Source organism: Malaclemys terrapin, chromosome 4, assembly GCF_027887155.1.
Source record: "Malaclemys terrapin pileata isolate rMalTer1 chromosome 4, rMalTer1.hap1, whole genome shotgun sequence".
NCBI classification, from domain to species: Eukaryota; Metazoa; Chordata; order Testudines; family Emydidae; genus Malaclemys; species Malaclemys terrapin.
In genome coordinates, this window is record NC_071508.1 from 110,341,108 (window position 1) to 110,356,802 (window position 15,695).

The 15,695-nt window shown below is 47.0% G+C and overlaps 1 protein-coding gene across 2 annotated transcripts in view; it reads left to right on the plus strand.

The window, feature by feature from the left end:
• LIN52 (lin-52 DREAM MuvB core complex component) overlaps positions 1-4,631 on the plus strand; it is a 95,264-nt gene extending 90,633 nt beyond the window's left edge. For both annotated transcript variants that reach the window (XM_054027222.1, XM_054027220.1), the window contains one exon: positions 4,015-4,631. In XM_054027222.1, the coding sequence (XP_053883197.1) occupies positions 4,015-4,616 (602 nt within the window). In that variant the 3' untranslated portion in view covers positions 4,617-4,631. The remainder of the gene's footprint in view (positions 1-4,014) is intronic.
• The last annotated feature ends 11,064 nt before the right edge of the window (positions 4,632-15,695 follow it).

Here is a 15,695-nt window from a genome sequence, read left to right on the forward strand (position 1 = left end):
CCCGGTCCTGCTCGGCTGAACAGAAATATTCCCCACTGTTAGCCACGCGGGGGGTGGGGGTGGGGTGAAGAGGGGTGAAGTGATCATCCCCGAGAATTGTGTGTGTGTGGGGGGGGGGGGGGGTAGTTGGGTTTGTGCTGCATGTTAACCCGGAAAACGCAGCCCCTCCTTTTACATTGCAAACCCATTTTAAATTGCCAACCCAACGGGTGCTTGGTATGGGAAATGAGGGTGCTGCTGTTTGAAACCATTCCCACATGTTATGAAAGTTAAAAAAGCCAAAAGACTGGCTTACCATGGCTGCCTGCAAGCCGAATTCTGTTGCCTGGCACTGCGTGAGTGATCTCTCACACCAAACTGGCAGGGACTCAATCAGTAGCGTAACTAGAGGGGTGCAGGGGAAGCAGCTGCTTCCCCTCAGCACATTTTCCAAAAGCCGCGCCTTAGTCAGGTGGGGTTACCATGGCGCCAGCGGCGGGGCCCATGCTCCGCTCTGAAGCTTGGCCTGCCTGGCTTCCCCCAGGGTGCTGCTGCATACCCCCGCCCCCTCTCACTGCCACGCCCATCAGCTGTGTCTCCCAGCAGGAGGGAGACAGACTGCTAATCGGCGAGGCAGGGATGGGAGGGGGAAAGAACTGAGCTCCAGCAAGCTGGGCTCCTGGGAAGGAGGAGAGGCTGGGGCCCTGGGGAAGAAGGGGGTCGGTCGGGGCATGCCCCTATAGGGGGCAGGGGCACCCACCCCACCCCACCCACCAGTCAACTGTTTATGGGGCCCTTGGGGGCCCACCAGCCATCAGCTGTTCGGCCAGGGCGGGGGCAGTAGGGTAGCTAGCTAGGGGAGTGCAAGTGCTCTCTGTTCAGCTGGTTTTTGACCACCAGCCAATCAGCAAGGGGAACTGCTCCTGGAGCAAGGGGCTGAGCCGAGAGACCCCGCCTCCTTCTTCTACCTGCTTCTTGTGGCACTGTTGCAGGTGTGCGTTCTCTGGCTCTGCAGCAGCAGCTCCTAACCTCTCACCCAACTAAAGGCAGCCAGTAGCAGCAGCTGGAAGTGTATTTCAAAGGGGGTCTTTCTTCTGGTGAGGGTGGCGGGGCGGGGACTGGAAACCCCCCAGCCCCAGGTGGCTGTGAGAGCCAGCACCTGGCTGCTGGTGGGATGGCTGTCTGCATGGTGGGAGGCAGGTGTCTCAGCCAGAGGCATCTCCAAAAATATCTCCTGCACCCCCGCAGCACAGAGAGATTGAGAGTACCAGCCCCTGCTGGGCAGCTGGACCAGGACAGGCATGGGGAGGTTGGGGGGAGGCGCATGTCCTGGTCTCTTGTGGGGTGTGGTGTCCCTGCTTTGCCTGGGCAGGGAGGGCAAGACGCCTGCCTCTCAGAGACAGTGGCCGTGTAGTGCGCTTGGTTCCCCCTCCCTGGCATCTGGGTGACTGCCTTTTAGGAGGTGAGGGGTGGAAGGGAAGAGGCAGTGGGGAAGGGATGGGGTGGGGTGGGGTGTGGGGTAGGAAAGGAAAACTGAGACTATCAGGGGAAATCTTCATAGCAGTACAATCTCTGCCTTGGGGGTGTGGATGGAATTGTGTTCCAAGGGAAGGCTGGAACTATCTGCTGTGCTCTCTGTGAGCTGAGGGGTGAAAACATTATATGTGTTTAGTCCATGTGCTCTGGCAAACACAAGTCCAGGCACCATGTTGGGGGGCAGGGAAAGGTAGCCTGATTTTCCCTCTCCTATCAGGGGAAACCTGAATTGTCTCCTAAGGGAAGGGCTTGTGATCATGTTGGGAGGAGGTGGGGCATTGCTGAGTCCCAGGGTTGAGTAATTCTCTGGTGATGGTGGTCATTAAATTACTAATTGTCATTCACTTGCTGCACACAATGGCTGGTGATGGTTGTTTAACATCCACCCAGCCATTTGGTCATGTGCCTTGTTTCTTGGGAGTTGCCTTCTGTAACTTCTCTAATTTCATCCCACTCTCCTGTGAGTACAAATTCTGGTTCTAAAGACCTGGTGCCTGGATCCCATATTGCCTTGCACTGGGATTGGGAATTAGTCCCCTGACATGCAACTCCTCCTATTGTGCCAGTGTAGATCCTGCTGTTAGTACAGCTATTTGCAGGTGCCCTTGTGTTTAGCTGAACCTTTGGACTCAGTTTAGTGGGGATGGACTCAGAGACTGACAGCTAAACTGACATTACTATCTTGCTGTGTGGATCCCAGTATGCTTGTACTGTGAATTTTTGGCATGCGCATGTGGCTATATTTATCTCATTGTGCTGGTGCAACTTCCTTGGTGTGATGATGACATTATGCTAAGATGAATCGTGAAAATAGTGTCCTGGTGTGATGGTGATCACTCTGTGCTGTTCATGTGAATCTTGCATTTTTGTATGCTGTGTTGGTGTAGCCCTGTTGTTCCCAGGAAATTAGAGCCACAAGGTGGGTGAGGTAATATCTTTTATTGGAGCAACTTTTGTTGGTGAGAGAGAGAGAGACAAGCTTTGGAGCTCTCACAGAGTTCTTTCTTCTTCCTGAAGAAGAGTTCTGTGAAAGCTCAAAAGCTTGTCTCTCTCACCAATAGAAGCTGGTCCAATAAAAAATATTTTACCTCACCCACCTTGATATATATTACCCCCCCACACACACATATTACCTTACCCAGCTTTCCAGGAGTGAGTTTTCATGATGACATGGGAAGTGCTCTGACGGGTCCTGACTTCTCTGTATCAGCCCCTCTAGCTTGCACTGCGGCCCAGTACCTGGGGGCTGGGTGCCTGCAGCGCTGAGACTCTGTGAGATCGGGGACTCACAGACCCTGCTGGGAGGGGAAGGGCACCTCCTCCTCGGCCTCTCTCTCTTGCTGCCTCCTTTTCCCGAGTGGCCTCATGATGCACAGAGCCAGCGTGGCTAGGTGCTGCACTGGAGAGTCTCCCAGTGCAGCCCCCCACCCCCTCTCCTCCATGCGAACCCCCAACAGACCCTGCCCACCTCTGTCCGATTGTCTCGCTCATGCAGAGGACTGTGCCCCCCCCCCCTGCTCCTGTGTGCTGTCTGCTTCCAGGGGCCACAGATTGCAGAGCATCCCCCTCAGGAGAGATGAGGGGCTGTCCCACCGGGTGCATGCGAGCAATGGCCCCCTCACAGTGAGATGCTGCGCTGCCCCTGCCTCAGCCTCCGTCTGGGTGGTGACCCCAGCCTGAGGAGTGCGAGGCAGCATGAGCTGAGCATGGGGGCTGGGGGCCAGGCCAGCAAACCTGATCACTGACATGCCAGGTGTGCCCAAGTGCAGAGCTAGTGCTCCAGGCTTCTCCTTCATTCAATGACACATCAGTAGGACTTGCTTTTTTCGTGCAGAATTTGCCTTTCAAAAAGCAAACCAATAAGTAGCGCAGTTGCGGAACGATCCTTTAGCCGACTTAAACTTATAAACTCCTACCTGCGCTCTACAATGGGTGAAGATAGATTGTCTGGGTTAGCTTTGCTCTCCATTGAAAGACAATTGGCTACAGAAGGAGATTATAATAAAGTAATAGATAACTTTGCTAGAATGAAGCTTAGACGAAAGAGGCTGTTGTAGTTGCTTCATAGATTATCATATAGTTTTGATCTTATCTTTGAAATATAAAATAAGTAAATAACGTGTTTTTATTATGTTTTGATTTTATATACAATATTGTAAACCTTTTTTATATTTTAAATGCAAAATAACACACGTACTTATAAAACAATATCACTCTTGTGTTTTTATTTTAAGTACAAAATAAATATGTATAATGAATTTAAAAGTATGTAACTAGTAATTTGATACGGCAGCGGGTGGAGCCTTTTTTTATGTGTTCGTTCCCCCTGATGTTAGAACCTGGCTACGCCACTGGCCTCAATATAAGAGGAAAAATGCGACCTTGTAACGAAAGCACATGTGCTGTGTAATGTGAACAGCAAAATTTAACGTGAAAGAGTGTACCCATTGTTCTCTAAAATGTGACTTTTTTAACTACCTCTCCCTTCTCCTCCACCAGCTGCAAATGTTTCTCCTTTGCAGAGGCTAGTGAAGATTAGAAGGAGAAAATGGCGGACTCGGGATGATATGTTCTCAGAGCTCCAGATGTCCTCCCACGCTGACAGAGCACAGCAGAATGCGTGGAGGCAGTCAATATCAGAGTGCAAAAAAGCACAATATGAACGAGAGGAGAGGTGGCGGGCTGAATCGCAGGCTGAAGAGAGCAAGTGGTGGGCTAAAGAGGATAGGTGGCGTCAGCTTGCAGACAGAAGGCAAGAGTCGATGCTCCGGCTGCTGGAACATCAAACTGAAATGCTCCAGCGTATGGTTGAGCTGCAGGAAAGGCAGCAGGAGCAGAGACCACCACTACAGTCCCTGTGTAACCAACAGTCCTCCTCCCCAAGTTCCATAGCCTCCTCACCCAGACGCCCAAGAACACAATGGGGGGGCCTCCGGCCACGCTGCCACGCCACTCCACCCCAGATGATTGCCCAAGCATCAGAAGGCTGGCCTTCAATAAGGGTTAAAGTTTTACACTGCAGTGTGTCCTTTTCCTTCCCTCCTTCCCCACCCCTCCCGGGCTACCTTGACAGTTATCCCCCTAGTTGTGTGATGAGTTAATAAAGAATGCATGAATGTGAAGTAACAATAACTTTATTGCCTCTGCAAGCGGTGCTCAAAGGGGGGAGGGGAGGGTGGTTAGTTTACAGGGAAGTAGAGTGAACTGGTAGGGATGGGGGGTAGGGTTCATCAAGGAGAAACAAACAGAAATTTCACACCGTAGCCTGGCCAGTCTGGTTTTCAAAGCTTCTCTGATGCACACCACACCCTGCTGTACTCTTCTAACCGCCCTGGTGTCTGGCTCCGCATAATCAGCGGCCAGGCGATTTGCCTCAACCTCCCACCCCGCCATAAATGCCTCCCCCTTACTCTCACAGATATTGTGGAGCGCACAGCAAGCAGCAATAACAATTGGAATATTGGCTTCGCTGAGGTCTATCCGAGTCAGTAAACTGCGCCAGCGCGCTTTTAAATGTCCAAATGCACATTCTACCTCCATTCTGCACTTGCTCAGCCTATAGTTGAACAGGTCCTGACTACTGTCCAGGCTGCCTGTGTACGGCTTCATGAGCCATGGCATTAAGGGATAGGCTGGGTCCCCAAGGATAACGATAGGCATTTCAACATCCCCAACGGTTATTTTCTGGACTGGGAAGAAAGTCCCTTCCTCCAGCTTTTGAAACAGACCAGAGTTCTTGAAGACACGAGCATCATGTACCTTTCCCGGCTATCCCACGTTGATGGGATATCGCCCCACCACAGTTTGGGAATCCCATTGCAGCAAAGCCATCCACTATGACCTACACATTTCCCAGAGTCACTACCCTTGATATCAGCAGGTCTTTGATTGCGTTGGCTACTTGGATCACAGCAGCCCCCACAGTAGATTTGCCCACTCCAAATTGATTCCCGTCTGACCAGTAGCTGTCTGGCGTTGCAAGCTTCCACAGGGCTATCGCCACTCGCTTCTCAACTGTGAGGGCTGCTCTCATCCTGGTATTCTGGCGCTTCAGGGCAGGGAAAAGCAAAGCAAGTCACAAAGTTCCATGAAAATGCCCTTACGCATGCGAAAGTTTCGTAGCCACTGGAAATCATCCCACACCTGCAACACAATGCGGTCCCACCAGTCTTTGCTTGTTTCCTGGGCCCAGAATCGGCGTTCCATGGCATGAACCTGCCCCAGTAACACCATGATTTCACATTGCTGGGGCCTGTACTTTGTGAGAGGTCTATGTCCATGTCAATTTCCTCATCACTCTCGTCGCTGCGCTGCAATCACCTCCTCGCCTGGTTTTGCTTTGGCATGTTCTGGCTCTGCATATATTCCAAGACAATGCGTGTGGCATTCATAGTGCTCATAATTGCCGCGGTGATCTGAGCAGGCTCCATGATCCCAATGCTATGGCGTCTGGGCTGAAAAAAGGCGCAAAACTATTGTCTGATGGAGGGAGGGATGGAGGGGCAAGTGACGACATGGCTTACAGGGAATTAAATTCAACAAAGGTGTCTGTGCATCAGGGAGAAACACAAACAACTGTCACACAGAATGGCCTCCCCAAAGATTGAACTCAAAACCCTGGGTTTAGCAGGCCATTGATTTCACGGAGGGAGAGGGAAGCAAATGAATACAGAACAAATCTGGTCCATCTATTTTTTACATCTTAAGCTGGCAGCAGACGGGCAGCATGACTGATAGCCATCGGCATCTTCTGGGTGCTTGGCAGAAGATGCTGTATTATGACTGCTAGCCATCATCATCAAGACGGTTCAATAGGACTGCCAGCAGGACTGAGTCTCCAGGAGACAAAACATGTCTGCCCAGGTGCCTCTGACCGAACTCACTGAGGAGTAAGATGACAACAGATACCAGTCGTAATACACCATCCACTGCCAAAAGGCAAGGAGCTGCTGCTGTGTAGCAATGCAGCCCCACATCTGCCAGCACCCAGATAGCCGATGACGGCTACCAGTCATACTGCACTGTCTATTGCCAAAAGGCAATTAGCTGCTGCTGTGTAGCAATGCAGTACCACGTCTGCCGGCACCCAGATGACATATGGTGACGGTGAGCTGAGCTGAGCGGGCTCCATGCTTGCCGTGGTATGTTGTCTGCACAGGTAACCCAGGTAAAAAGGCGCGAATCGATTGTCTGCCGTTGCTCTGACGGAGGGGGAGGGGCCTGACGACATGTACCCAGAACCCCCCGCGACACTGTTTTGCATCATCAGGCATTGGGATCTCAACCCAGAATTCCAATGGGCGGCGGAGACTGCGGGAACTGGGGGATAGCTACCCACAGTGCAACGCTCCGGAAGTCAACGCTAGCCTCGGTACTGTGGACGCGGTCTTGCCGACTTAATGCACTTTGAGCATTTTATGTGGGGCCACACACAATCGACTGTATAAAACCAATTTCTATAAAACCGGCTTCTATAAATTCGACCTAATTTCGTAGTGTAGACATACCCTAGGTATAACTGTTTTTCTCAGTCTCTCTCAAATTCCTCATGTGATGAGGTGTGAGAGTACTTGCTGTCAGGTCCATAAAATGTCACAGTGCTCTACAACATAATAAGTTGCAAAACTTCAGATTTCCAAATACAGAAAAGAAAAGGGTGATCAGATATCTTACATTTTGCTTTCAAACCCTCTTTTGCAAAGAAAGATTCTCCCTGACAAACAGACCCCTTATAGAGACCAGCAAACCTCAAGAATATTTTAAAAGCAGATTGTAATTTCTTCATATTGTGTGGGGTGCCTAGTGCAAAAGGGTATGATGGTTTCATACATTTCTCATTTAGATTTTTTTATATTAATCTATTAGTTACTAGTGGAGCAGCTTAGGGAAGTGATGGCTGTTTGGTTTTAAGGCAGGAGAGCTTTTGGAAGGAGATCCTTTTGACATTTTTATTATTTATTATGTATTTGTGTTACAGGCCTCATTGTGCTAGGCTTTGCATAAACACATATTAAGATTCAGACCTTGTCCTGAAGAGCTTATGATCACAGAATCATAGGAGGGCTGGAAGGGACTTCAAGAAATCATCCACTCCATCACCCTGTGCTGAGGCATGATTAAGTATACCTAGACCATCCCTGACATATGTTTGCCTAACCTGTTCTTAAAAACCTCCAGTGATCTAAATAGACAAGGCAGAAAAAGGGAGGAGGGAAAACCAAGTCACAGGGAGGTGAAGTGACTTGTCAAAGGTTACCCAGCAGGCCAGTGGCAGAGCAGGAATAGAACCCAGGTCTCTGAGTCCCATTTCAGAGCCCTTACCACCATGCTGACTCATTCTCAGCTTGAATATCTGTGGCTTTTTATACAAATATAAGCATCTAGAGACTGATAGGTATACGAAATTTAAATAAAAATAAATCACAACGTAATACCTGACATTTTAATCTTTTTTTTTAAATGCCCATAGGAACTATTTAGAGAATTAAATTTTTAATATTCACCTTAATGCATTGTTAAAGGCTGGGAGTTTAAACACAAAAATCAGCAAACTAAAAATGAAGGTTTCCCAAAGCCACATTGCACAAACTATAGCCATGCTTATTAAGAGCTAGGTGGTATTATATATTATTAAGGTGCTTCTAACAACAGTCATTTCAACTACTTCTCTCGATGTGTGGGAAGCTTTTGGCCTCATACTCCCTGCTTTGCACCTTGTGCAGTCATTTACACCTGTGCAAAGTGGGCATAAATTACAGCACTACCTTTCTGACTTGGTAACATTTCACACTCGCTCTGCACAGGTGCGAGCCATGGCACAAGGCAGGGGAATTAATCTCTTGGACATTTTGAAATGTTTTAACTATACACCTCTACCCCGATATAACGCTGTCCTTGGGAGCCAAAAAATCTTACCGTGTTATAGGTGAAACCGTGTTATATCGAACTTGCTTTGATCCGCCAGAGCACGCAGCCCCACCCCTCCGGAGCGCTGCTTTACCGCGTTATATCCGAATTCGTGTTATATTGGGTCGCGTTATATCGGGGTAGAAGTGTAGTGTGTTTAAATTCTTGACCCCACTGGTGCAATGATGATAGCGGGCCAAATCCTGTGAACCTGCACAGAAAATATTATTGCATTAACAATCTCAACACCCCAAAGAGTTAAGTACTATGCAGCCCTGGTGTGAGTGTTTCTCCCATTCACTGCAGTAGGAGTTCCAGCTGCTTTTGCAAGGGCTGAATTGGATCCAGTTAAATATTTACTTACCTCAATTCATGTTTATTAGCTCAGCGTAGGTATAAGTATTAGTATTATTAATTAGCGAGAGTCTTAGGGTGGGATAGGACCATGGCAAGAGAATGAGACACAGGTGGGAATAAGGGAAGCAGGAAAAAGGGGACTGAGGAAACTGATGATGAAACAGTGCAATTTGGAAGAAGAAAAGGGATGGACAAGAAGGTGGGGAAAATGTGCAGGAAAGAATGGGAGAAAAAGAGATGCTGGTTTTCAAAGAAAGAGAAAGGGATAGAGTGAGGTGGACATAAAAGGAAAAATAGGGATAAAAAATGAAAGAAGGGACTAAACAAGAAAAGATTTGCACAAATCTTAAATTAATGCATTTAATTTGCTTTTATTATATTTTGCTTCCCGGGCAGATCTCATAAAGATGAGATTAGCCTTGCTATATTTAAAGCCCACCAAAAATCAGTTCATTCTCCATGAGGGTTACCTACAGTATTTATTTGGGGGGGGGGGAAAGTTTCCCCACTCTTTCAATCCGTTGCAGGGAGCAGTGGTGGGAGCCCTAGAATAGACAGGGCTCCAGGCAGCTTCCAGTGTTCCAGTCACTGTCTCATCTAATTTGCTCAGAGCAGGGCTGCATGCCAAGGTGATGAAAACACTACCAGCAGCCAGCACCTTGTCTATACTGTTACCGCCGTCAGTGAAGCTGAAATAGCATTAGCACTAGTGGAAATTTTTAGATCGATAAAAACATAGTGTCATCAAGCCCAGTGAAAGTTCCTCAGCTCTGGAACTTGCTTCCTCCTGTCAGCCCCCAAACTTTTTGACCTTTAGAGCACCTTGCATGGCCTATCTACTCACATAGGGCCTGATTTTCAGAGGTGCTCAGCCTTTGTAGCTCCCACTGACTTCAATTTGGTTGCCCAGCACTTCTGAAAACGAGGCCTGTGTATCACAGCGCTAAGCTATTATTAATATTAAACTAGTGAAGAATAAAACACGCTATCAAATCAGAATCAAATCAACAAATCTACTTAGTGTTAATATTGGATTAGAGTTAAATCATCAAATTAGTAGCAAAAATGATCAATTCTTATATAAATTCTAAGAAGTCTAAGAACGTAGCTGTCCGTTTGGTGACAAAGTAGAGAATTTGATCAAAGTCAATCAAATCTATAGTTTTAATTATTAAGTATTTTAAAACTGAAACCAAATTATCAGGGGTGGCAGGTTTGTATAATTTTTGGTGATCCAAGTCCTGCCCCCCCTCTCCCCACCTGCCTTGTAAGTCAATATATTTTTTTAAAAATAATGTAAAAATGGACTGGAAACAGTAAGCGTTTAACAGTTTCTCTATATTGCACAATGTGGAGGGGTGTGGGGGGATGAGGGCTATGGCTGGGGGTGAGGGCTCTGGGGTGGGGCTGGGGTGTGGGAGGGGACTCAGGGCTAGGGCAGAGGGGGTGAGGGCTCTGGGGTGGGGCTGGGGATGAGGGGTTCACGGTGCAGGAGGGAGTTCAGGACTGAGGCAGAGGGTTGGGGCCCCGGGGGGTGAGGGCTCTGGCTAGGGGTGTGGGCTCTAGTGTGTGGCAAGGCTGGGGATAAGGAGTTAGGGGTGCAGTCAGGCTGCATCAGGACTGGGGACAGAGAGGAGGACTCAGTCCCCCCAGCCTTCTCCCCCCCGGCAGCACACTCAACCAACACTGTAACTGCACATGCTCTTAGAGGCTGGGCCCCTCTCAGGTCCAGGAAGCCCCCTCAGCTCCCCTGTGGTGGGTGCTGGGGGGAAGGCTGCCATCAACGTGTGCACCTCCTCCCTCCACGGGCAGCAACTGTGTCACCGCCTCAGCCTGCTGCTGGCGCCGCTCCCTTTTGTAGCGGCAGTGGCCAGCGAGGGAGCACAGCGCGAAGCTGCAGGGGGCAGCTGCCCAGGGTGCAGGCAGGGACGCTCCGGGGGAGGCACCCTGCAGGGGCAGCAGGTGGGGCCGGGGGAGAGACCCAGTCCCGAACATTGGTGGAGCCAGGCCCTGCATTTGCTGGAGCACGGGCACCATGGGCCCATATAACTCGCCGCCCCTGCAAATTATTATTGAATGTCTGAATCTCAACCTAAGAACCAATTATAAAGCTCCCTTCAAAGAGTCCTAATTCTTATGTGGTAGCTAACCCTTTCCTCCCTTCACCAAAGAGATATTATAATACAGACTGTAACAGAATAGTCCCAGTAAGCAGTTTAACAATTTTATTTACCCAAAATTACAGATGACAATCTCAAGTCTCTGAGGAGTTTTACGTGCAGAACACATTTTAATGAATACCTTTATGAGACAATTGTTAGGGCTGTTTAAACCTGGGGAACTTTTCTTTTTAGCACCTTCCCCATGGGCTTTATAGGCACTCATGCACACAGCCATGCTTTCACTTCCACACCCTAAAAATAAAGAAAATAAAAAGTCTGGGATGTCTCCCGGCCAATCAAATAAAAAAAAATAAACATTAGAAACAGGAAAAATGGGATGATTAATGATTGGCGGGGAAGGGGAAGGGAGGTCTTCAGCTCTTGCAGGCTTCTCAACTCTGACAGTAGGAGCTGGAACTTCAGTTAAGGAGCCAAGCAGTGACATTCTGCTGCTGGTACAGCATTTCTCACTAGCGGCCATTCTTTGGGTGCCAGGAGAGACTGGTCAAAGGCTAGAACGGCCTGTTTGTTGATGTCATGACTTCCTCTCTCCAAAGTGATCCATCTTGTTGATTCTGGAATGTCAGTTTTTCTTCAGATGATTTAATGACCCAAAAGGCAAGGCTTCTTGGCCTTAGATTTGATCTTTCTGGTTTGACTTTTCCTTGCTCTGTCTTGCATCACCTCTCTCCAAGGCCTTTGGACAATCAGGTGTCAACAAGGTAATTACCTTCCTATTAATTTAATTGCCTTCCTATTTTTGAACTGAGCTATAGTTCAGACAGCTTATCTTCTGAAATCTAAATCTTGATAGAAAAAAATTACTTTAAAGTTCATCAAGATGAAACCCATTTATATAGGTCTGTTTACCTATATAAGCAATTCTCCTAATGAACGGGACTACTCACACACACAAAGTTAACATGTGTCAATGTTTGCAGGATTGGGGCCTTGGGCACCATATTCTGGTTGCCTGCGAGTTGTAGAAATCTGACCCACGAGGTCTCACGCATCCCAAGCTTAAAATAAGGATTGTTTTGTTGCAAGATATTTGGGAGAGATGTCAATCATCTAAGCAGCAATTGGAAAACATCTTTTCCACCAATTAAAACATTGGTTTAAGCCTGAGAAGCCACTTCCATCCACCTCCTTTCAGGTGCCTGGGGAAAGCCTTAGAGAACTAGTGTTGGCCTGAAAGTTTTTGCACCCTTTTAGTCAACATTTTCCATCTTTGTCTTAGTATATTTTTCTGGTCTGAAATTATTATAAAGACCTATTAAGCCCTATTATATAACATTTAATTTCTCACTGGATTTAGGGTGCTGGTTTGTTTCTTTTAGGATATGGGAAACCAGATGTTTGTGTATATATTACATATTGTTTAAGGAAAGAGAAAGGGAGGCACCAGTACCAGAAAGTGGCCATTTTGGATAGAGGAGCAAAACCACATGGCCCAAGAGCCTCCACATTAGAAAGTTAAAGGAGGCTGGTGATGAAAACACACCATCACAACAGCTTCTGGGATTTCTTTGGTCTTATAGCTGTGCAATTTGCCTGCATATTATATGCTGCTGGATGAGAACATGTAGAGCAGCTCTTGGAGATCCTCACTTGGGTCCTGATCCAAAGCCACTGAAGTCAATGCACTCACACACATACACACAAGTGGTAGTAATGGTCTTGATTTTAAAACCACATCAGCTTCCTGGCTCCACGCTTGTGCTGAAATACACATGCCTTCTATGTCTGAAAAGCTGACCTCTGCATCTATAATCAGTGGAAATAGCTTACTTTTGGTGGCTACTGCCTTAGGAGCTAGATATATCCAAATTCACATCGGAAACTTGCTGACAATTAATTTGCAAATTAGGGCAATTAATTCAGATCACATTTTAATATCCTAATTTACATATTTGGCAATTTGAGTGAGCTATAGAGGACACATTCTAGTGTGTATAGGTTTTGTTGGCATGAGTTTGTGTTGGCTACACTACTTATGAGTGGTGAAGCATCCCACATTCATACCTATAAAACCTTTATCCTGCACCAGACCAGCATGGATTCTGTGCATGCAGCACCTTCTGCAGAAAAGCTATCTTAGAAATGTTTGAGAGAGTTTATAGAGTGTTGTTTGGTGCTATATTTCGTATCCCCCCAATAAAGCCAGGGTCCTTAATTACTGTCTCTCCAGACATACAAGAGAGAGCCTGATAATGGAGTCAAAGATGCAAGGAAAATCAGTATCTAAATGCAAGAAGCACTAGGAACCTCCACCTGTTATTCCCCTTCACAAAAAGGATGAGGTAAGAGAAAGAAGAAATCTAAGCACTTCAAAAGGCTCAGGCCTCAGAAACCAAACATTGCAACACTCATCATCCCCCTCAGACAGGTCCCCTTTGCCTGCTGCTTCATCCCAGATCAGGAGAAGAGCTGTCCCTAGTGGTGAGTGGAATAGATAGAGGAGTGTTTCTTTCTGAGCTACGTATTTGAAACTATGGTTCACTGGGTCATTGCAGCGCTCAGCTTTAACGCACTGGTGAGGAGGTGAAGCCTGTAGCAAGGCACTCTTCAAAGTATTAATAAATGCAGCTAAACGCAGCCATTGAGGGTGGGATAAAAAATAAAAAGAGCAGCCCAACAAGAGATAGGGCTTGAACTGACAGTGCTGCAAAGGTTACAAATCCCCAAAGGATAAAACAGCTTGCCTCACGATTCCCAAACTGACCAGGGCAGGCCCAGTCCATGCCAAAGATCCCATCATTCCCTAAGGAACTCACTGACCTCGAGAGAAGTAGCCATTATGCAGAACTATGAGGCTGGCTCAATAGCCCTACAGGCCTCTTTAGCTTCTACATGTTTTTCCAGAGTGAAAGTAGTATAATTGACAGTAGAAAGTGGAACTGAAAGTCAGCAACATTCTTACAGTAGAAAGTGGAACTGAAAATCAGCAACATTCTTACAGTAGAAAGTGGAACTGAAAATCAGCAACATTCTTACTCAGGTGCCACTGGCCACAAATTGTTTTGTGGTCACATCTATGGAATCCATCAGTCATTTAGTCATAGCAACAGCTGCAAACATAGTCACAGGATGGAATCTAAGGCTATACATATGATTCAGGAGGCAGCCAGGCTAAACAACTAATCAGATCTGCCAAATTCAACAGAGACCAATGTGAGGCAGATACAGAGTGAAATTTAAAAAAAGCTTAAAAAAAAGTCTCTCATCAATCTGTACTCTTCCTGCGATTGCCTGAGATGTGCCTTTTGCCAATACCAACAGAATAAACTATCCCAAAGATGAAAGCCATGGGGAAGGTATCCCAGATGAAGAAAACCATGTCAGCAATCCAACATCTCAGGGTAATTCTCTTCCAGGCAAAATCCATGACTGCCTGGAAAAACAAGCCTTATGTGATTGACTGATTCTCCAGTTTCAGCCTGGAATAACAGACCCTACATCAGGCAGATCAGTAGCATCTGCACCCTGGGAACTATTGAGGCAACCACAAGGAAGATATATATGGCCCCTTGAAATCTAGGAGCCTTCTGGAAAGCTCCGGTCTATGAAAAGTCCAGATCATCTCCTGAATGTGGAAGGGCTGTTCTCCAAGGACAAAAGGCTTGCCAGATGTACCCCATCTTCTTTGTAATTCCCAAGAGTCAGGGAATCCAAAGGCTGTTAGATCTGAATTTGCTGAAATATGAAGCAAATCAAATTCAAGAGGGGAAAGCCTGGCTTCAATATCTGGCCTGATTAAGAACATAAGAACGGCCATACTGGGTCAGACCAAAGGTCCTCTAGCCCAGTATCCTGTCTTCCAACAGCATCCATTGCCAGGTGCCGCAGAGGGAATGAACAGAACAGATAATTATCAAGTGATCCATCCCCTGTCGCCCATTCCCAGGTTCTGGCAAACAGAGGATAGGAACACCAGCCCTGCCCATACTGGCTAATAGCCATTGATGGACCTATCCTCCATGGACTTATCTAGTTCTTTTTTTTTTTTTTTTAACCCTGTTGTAGTCTTGGCCTTCACAATATCCTCTGGGAAAGGATTCTGCCAGGGGAATTCATGACATCTATAAGTCTGATCAAGATTTATTTATACACACCTTTGCATTATTCATATAAGAGGTACCTACACTTCTGCTACAACGGAACATGCTGGTAAAACAACACACTATCATTCAGGCTCTTCTCTTTTCCCTGAGAGTCTTCATTAAAGTGTTAGTGACTCTTGTGGCACATCTCAGAAGCAGAGGCTGACATGTCTTTTCCAATTTAGACAACACCCTCATCAAGACCAAGGCCAAGACCCAGGAAGGAATTGGTGATGGCTACAGAGTTCATAAAATTCCTGATCTCTCTCAGATTTTTAGTCAATTACCAGTCATTTATCAGACCAGGATGAAGTCATGTCAGTGGAAATGTCTCATTATGCTGCCACAGTACTGATGCCTAACAAGGGCCACCTTTCCTAGTGAGTGCTCCCTGTACTTTGCTATGTCATAGCTCAATTGTGACGTGACAATCCTGACTGGAGTGTTTGACCACCTACTCAAGGACAGTATGGGGTGCCAGGTACACAGAATGGATCAAATGGGATTCATGGTTGTGTGAAACCCTCCAATATTTAATCAAATCCATTCAGATAGATGAAGCAATTGTAGATTTATCAATCTTCCCTTCATATAGAGAGAGCCCTTAACTGGGTTGAATGGGAGTTCTTTTTTGGAGATAAGGGTTTTTGTC